A 7,058-nucleotide genomic window follows, 5' to 3' on the forward strand; every position below is an offset into this window, starting at 1 on the left:
TCTACCCCTGGGGCCCGACCCCGCCTGCCTCTCAACACCCACACGTCGTTCACGACATATATCCCGCCTCCCTTGAGGGCTCACGTCTCGCCTCCGCTCACAACACATGTCTCGTCGTTGTTCACAGCTCACGCCTCGTCTGTGGTCTAGCCTCGCATCTCGCCTTTGTTCGTCCCGCTCAAAGGTGACGACCAAACAGTTTTATGCCACCTCTACGACGCGATCGGGGTAAAAGCGTGTAAAAAATCGCGGACGGCATCGCGATGCAGCTCATCACCCCTGTATGCGCCCTCGACGGACAAGGCGGGGTGCTCCCTCAGATGGCCATCGGAGGGATGAAAGTCGGGGTCCCGATGCGACTCGTGGCGCTGAAAGCGCGGGCGCTTCCTTCCCGTACGCGGCGGGTGGGGCTCCCCCTCACAATGTTGGTCACGCGAAAGCGGGGGCGGCGGCGCGGGCGGGGGCGAGGACGGGGACGGGGTGCGGCGGGGTGGATGCGGCGAAGGAGACGAAGGCAAAAGCGGGGCAGGGTTGGTCTCTTTCGGCCGGGCGTGCTCTGGTGGGGGCTCCTTAGCGGTGTCGAGGAAGCCTCGCTTTCCAGTTTTCAAAATATTGTTGTGCATGCAAGCTGCAACCACTGCACCAACCATCGGTCCGACCCAGTACAAAGAATGCTCGGCCTAATGGCCTTCAAGTGCGGCAAGGGCAAATGACATGGCATGGTTCACGCCACCTCCTGTCCATTGTACTGCCACGTCAATAAGGGCGACAACGAGCATGGTCATGAGGGACCACTTCTTAAAAGTCGCCTTTTCATGAAAGATATGATTTAGGGAAAGCGCGACGACACACAGCAAAGCGGTGATGAAAGCCTCAATGACGACTGCTTTTCAATAGGAGATACTGTATGTATGTGTGGTTGCGGGGGATGAAAGGTATCATCTTTATCTTTATGATGTATATTCGCACAGATACGGACGACATATTGGATGCGATATGTACCAGGAACTGCCATTCAAAGCGATTTTTGCAGCGCCCAGCACGTTCTTTCCCCTCAGGCCTCCTCGAGAAGCACTGCTGCACCCTGCGTGGTCGCAAGCTCTGGTACTACAGGGACGTCAACGCGCTGCGTAGAGGCTCCGGGTGGCGCCTGTGACGGTCTTCTTAAGTCGCTCGCATTATTTGTCGACTGCCGCTCCAATGCACAAACTTCCGCTTGTGCGACCTTGGCTCGCTTGAGCGCCTGCACAAGATAAATTGCTCGGATCGCGGAGAAGAACTGTGCCGTCTCGGGAAGGCTAGCAGCTTCTGGTCGAGAAAATGCTGCAATCGTATTACGCTCTTCGAGCACGTCCGACTTCCGCTTCGCCGACTTTGCAAGAACGCGCACCGCCTGTGTCCTCAACTCCTCCTGACGTGCCATTTTAGCACCACGGGCGCCCAGACCGAACCGCTCCTTATTTTTCGTGGGCGTGACGGTCTCGTGCGCTTCACTATCTTGCGTTGAATGCCCTCCGCTTGAAGCCAGTTGGCTCATGTCCGGTAGCAGTTCTTGCGTCGAGTAATAGGGCTGGCTGAAGAAGGTGCGCAGGACCACTTCGGATGGTTACGGAGTACTTTCCAAGCCTTGTAGTAGAGCCATTGATCTTTGTCGAAGTTCTTGTAGTTGTAGTCCATCCTGTTAGTGTGCTCCAGATGGACTGCGACTGACATTGAAAGCACCTCTTCGTCACCAACCCCAGTGGGCTTGCCAGCGCTCACCTTGCCGAGGGAGACGAAGAACTTCTGGACGTCAGCTGACATATCGCTGAAATGCTGCTTGATGCTCGCCCCGCTTCGGTTACCGTATTTTCCGTCCGGAACGAGGTGCAGTGCGGGACCTTTCTCCGTGAAGCGGCGGCGGATAGTGTCTTGGAAGATTTTTCTTGCCTGGTCGGTGCCAGCGATCGGGTCTTCGGACGCCGCAATCCATGCACGAGCAAGAACGCAATTCTCCTCCACATCCCAGTTCTTTCCGCGCCCCATACCGGACAGAGCAGACAGAGCAGAGCAGAGGCACCGGAGAGAGGGGAGCGTTGTGCGACGATACCATTTCGGGGGTGTTTGGGTTTGCATTGAAGTTCAATTTCCCGGGAATACTCATCTGGCAAGCACAGCTACGCCGGTAGCCAATCCGGTGTCCTTTCGTGTCACCTCTATTCAATAGATTAGAAACATGCGGTAGAGTGTCGGTTTTTTCTGCGGCTGAAAATTTGGCATTAGATTAGAGAATAGACTCGCGGTAGAGATGCTCTCACGCTACAGCAAATTTTATTATAAGTAGAGGAGAGGTATAATAAGCGCCTCCTGATTTCAGGAGGCATACACACAATTTGTGTATTTTGGGCTTCGAAACCCAAAATGCACAAATTATGTGTACACATATCACCATTTTTGTGTACATTCACTGTAATTTGTGTATACAGTAATCCCCGGTACAAGAATGTCACTTTAAGAGAATATTCATTGACTATAATATCTGAAACTTAGTTGCGTAAACACTATATTATAGTGTTTACGCAACTAAGTTTCAGATTTGATTTTTGACGAATTTCATCAATGCGTGTGCACGTTTAGGAAACGTTTCTGAATTCGGGCAATATCGGTTGAAAAAAATTCTGAAATGCCGGGTGTTTGTGAAGTGACTCCAGAAATGAATTGCCCCAAATCTGGGAATGTTGCGAACTGTTGTTTGATCAAAACATGTTCAGCAGCCAAGGAATCGACAGCCACATCACCGTCATGGCCGACCTGATACCAAAATCTCCAACAGAGCCCGGATCTGGCTCCAGCTCCCCGACTAATACAAGACACACTGCTAAGCCCGGTCGCAAGTCTAAGTTTACAGCTGCTCAAGATTTGATTATTGCTCAGGAGGTTGCTGCTGCAGAAGCACACGTTGCTCCTCATGGAGAAACTCTTTTGCGGTTCGAAAAGGCATCAAAAATGGCCAACAACAATCCTAATTTCGGACACAAGGTGACAGGAAAGAACTTACAAGATATATTCAAAAAACTTTTAGAAGATTACGCTCTTCGCGCTGGAAGGGATCGAAATATGTCTGGAACGGGAGGGGAGTTGGGAGAGCTTGATCAGTTGTTAGGGGATCTGTTGGAAGCGAAGACGGACCGAGAGGCGAAGAAGGATGGGGATGCTAAAGATAAAGCGGATCAAGAGTCGAGGAAGTTGGCGGCGGGCAAAGAGCTGATCCTTCAAACCTTAAAAGGCAAAGCACGTAGACCTAGGAAAGGGAGCAGCGATGAAGGTACAGCACCTAAGAAGCGCCGCATTGATCTAACTGATGGCATGCACGAGCTGGGATCGGCACTGAAGGGGTCCGAGCGTGCGCGGCTTGAACTTGAAAAGGAAAAGTTAAATCGTCATGTGGCAGAGAAGCGCGAAGAGCGCGCAGAGCGTGCGGTAGAGAGACAACTGCGCAAAGAGGAAATGCAGTCGTACCGTCAAACGATGAAGAAAATGATGAGCGACAACAGCAAGCAGATGCAAGCGGTGTTAGGTCTCGTTGGATCGCTGCTGCATCAATCAACGGACAACAAATAAAGTGTATCTGCGGCAGTAAAAGTATGGTCGTTCGAAACATTTTTCAGTAAAGGAGACCCTAGTTGCCTTTTGTATCTCGAAACCTTCCCGCTTCTTCGGCCCTCGCTTCGCTCGGGAGGCGGAGTTTGTTCCTCGCTACGCACTCTCTGGTTGGGAGCCGTACGAACGACTTTTTATTGGCTATCGTTTCGATGATTGATGTACTGTTCAAGTGAAGGGGGAGTGCAGCCAATGTATTGAGATATTGTGTTCGGATAGCAGCAGTTCCGAACGTTTGTTAGAATAACCGCTGCTATGTACATTGCTCCCACGGTAGACTCCTTTACCCTCATCTTACGTTTAAAGTCTACCAGCGTCCAGTACCTTTTTACCTCGCGAAAAAACCACTCTACCGTGACTCTGTTCTTTTCCATTGCGGTATTGAACGCCGATTGTGCCTCGCATAGATTAGATCCACTAAAAGGAACAAAAAGGAAGCACCTTGCACTGTATCCAGAATCGCCAAAGGCGATGTACTGTTTTCCCTCGTAGTGGCATACTTCCTGCAGGGTTTCATCCAAGCCACTTGATATATACAGAGTCCAATCGTGACGTCGGCCTTCCATAGGTCCAGCCAAGTGCACACATAGACCGCACGGAGTAGTGAGATCTTGGAACTTAATTGCATGTGTGCGCTTGTGCCCACTATAAGCAACCCGCTGAAGAATATGATCACCACCAGGCCTCGCAATCTTCAGATTAGTACTATCGCAACGACTCTGTCTAAAGCATTACTTTTAGAATAGACAGAGTCTGCATACCTTTCATATCTTTCATTCCAAAAAGGAGCACATACATCGCCCATAACCAGATCAACCCTTTGCGAAACAAACAACATCAGCGCCTCCAAAAATATTTCTGAAAGCTGCGACTTGTGACGATCAAACAGTTCTTCTAGATCCTTCCAACGAGTCGCACTCGCTAAGCGCCGCAACACAACGCATGTAGAAAGCAGCGGTGTAACAATGTACCTGTTGCGCGTTGTCTTCCTAGGATGCAACGGCCATGCCCACAATGTCAACTACACGCGTGATGTCTTCGCGCCTGAAACGGAATAGGGAAAGCAGAACATCATCAGACATAAACGGAAACCTGTGATCATCAAACGAAGTAAGGCTGATGGGCAAAGAACGTTGAACATGAAAGTTATATTCCTGATGCTTGCGTTGTAAGTTGTTAGCTACGATGAGGAATAGCAGGTTAGCGGAGAACGAGGAAGCGGGATCTTCATGTCTTCTCTTGAAAATTATTGGAATCAGACCTTTCCAAACAAGCAAGCGAGCTACAACCGCATTGCCGGTGTGATCGGATTGTCCACCAAGACCCATGTTGTTGAGTGGCGATGCGTTGTGTGGCGCTGTTGCCTTTGGATTTGCTACTATACTAATACTCACAAGCAGCTTGACGCAGAGTGCTGCGTAAATTAAAATGAGCAACACCAATTTCTGAACCTCAGAAAATGTGCACCACTGCATTACACCTCGTGATTTGTCACAAACAATCGTGAAATTGTGGCTGCGTAAACCTTAAATTGTACAAGAATATAATATGCAACTCCCGTTTCGGGAAGTGCGATTCCAGCTCAAAATCGCCTGTCCCCGACACACAGCATACAAGAATACGACATTGTGAACAAGGAAGCTTACACCTGCCATTTTCGGACATCCCAGCCATGTACTGTACACCAAAACGAACTGATATAAGAATATCAATCAATCTCAAAAGGCGGAATGTATCACTGCAGAGTCACTCTCCATTGATACTCTCTATTACAGTGTCACAGAACAGCAATGCTGATGATCTCATGTCGACGTTACAGTGCTGTAGGTCCTTAATTTATTGAATGAAAAATCTTCGAAATTTATTTGCATATTTTGATATCATTAAATGTTAAACCTTTGTTCGCGTTCTTCTGCTATGATGCGTATTGGTGAAGTGAACATGTCAGCATACGCTTGGTCTATGTTGCTGGTGTTTGGCCCATCCCAGACTAATTCCTTGCTGATTTTGTGTCGCACCTCGTTTATGGGGAACGGAGAATAGGATGCTTTATCGTTGCACCGGACCATCCCTTAGAATTCGAAGTGGTCTAGTGTAGGGTACAGGCTACGACGATTCAGTGTTCCAGGCAGATGCAAAGATAGCAATCGTGAGCAAAATGTTGAAAGCAGGCTAGGTTGGCGAAATGTGCTTGTGCATCTTTGTGTCCGGTGTTTGGTATTTTTATGGGGTATTGAATGAATTTTTCATTCCTTTTGGGGGTTTGTACATCAGTTCATTGATTCCCTACATCGCTATGTTGGTTTTAGACTGTCAAGAATTTACGATGCGCTAAAGCTTAAAGGACGTAGAGTCCTAGCGTCCGACTTCACAGCAGCAGAGAGTTTGCAGATATCGCCACTCCTCTCAAGCAAAGCTAGCGCAAAACGCCGTGTGAATCATGAGGCGATTCGTCGAGAGCAGCAAACCTCACTTCCGAGCTGGTACCCTTCAGGCGGTGTCCACCCCTTTTTGCACAATGAACGCCCAGTTTCCATTCCAAATGATAATGGTCACCCCCTTATAGCTATTGCGTTTCATCCCGTTGCAATGGTCGCCCATAACCTCTATACGCTTCGTGATGGGATCCAAAGAGTCCTCGTGATACACCGCAATCACGTCTCTGTCCTGCGGCCTGGTCGTGAGATAGTTAGAATACTTGAGGTACACCGCCTTCGACATGCGCGAGATCACATAGTCGTGGTACCGCTCCGCCTCCAAGTACCCGAGGTCGAGCCCCGAAAAGTCCATCTTCTCGTCCTCGAGCGCCACTTGCGACACATGCGTCTCGAAGTAGAACGACTGCGACACGCCCTTCTCCCCAAAGTTCACCGTCCGGCTCATCTCCGGCCGGATGCATTGCCGCCCCTTCGTCTGGTCCAAGCTGCGCATCTAGTCATCCTAGAACATCTGGGGCCACTTGGGCCCAGGCTCCTCCCACAGCACCCGCATGAGCATCCACCCCAGCCCGGGGAAAAAGTCCGTCCGGTGCAGCTCCGTCGTGACTTGATCGCGTCATCACTACTCAGCGCATCTATAAGCTCCTGTCGGGCACGGTCACTGCATATACTGAAGAGTCGTGCAGTCGCAGGATCAATAACCGGCAAATCCTCCTTTTTCTCCGTCTCTTCACTGATTTTCGCAACTCTCTTTTCTCATTCCTCCCTCTTTTTGAGATGATCTGTTCCCTTCTCTTTTGGTCCCCTGTCAACTGCCGTACTCACCTGCTTCGGAACTTTCGGCATGGGCGCGGGTTTCGACTTCTTCAACAACTTCTTTGCCTCTACTGTAGCAGCTAATGAAGTCGACGAAATTCGGACCAAAGACAACTCTTTGTAAACCCACTTCGCTTCTTTTAACGTCACCCTTCTTGTAGGGAG

General features: G+C 49.8%; 1 protein-coding gene across 1 annotated transcript; it reads right to left on the reverse strand.

The window, feature by feature from the left end:
* Positions 1-6,129: 6,129 nt before the first annotated feature.
* On the reverse strand, positions 6,130-6,570 carry CHC_T00004649001 (hypothetical protein). Its single transcript, XM_005716047.1, has one exon. It carries the CDS (start codon positions 6,568-6,570, stop codon positions 6,130-6,132), a length of 441 nt encoding a protein of 146 aa, XP_005716104.1.
* Positions 6,571-7,058: the final 488 nt, after the last annotated feature.

Source organism: Chondrus crispus, genomic scaffold (genome assembly GCF_000350225.1).
Source record: "Chondrus crispus Stackhouse genomic scaffold, scaffold_24, whole genome shotgun sequence".
NCBI lineage: Eukaryota > Rhodophyta > Florideophyceae > Gigartinales > Gigartinaceae > Chondrus > Chondrus crispus.

Excerpts from the sequence above, each read along its gene's own strand:
- CHC_T00004649001 (XM_005716047.1), bottom strand. The coding sequence starts at position 6,570 with ATGCGCAGCTTGGACCAGACGAAGGGGCGGCAATGCATCCGGCCGGAG.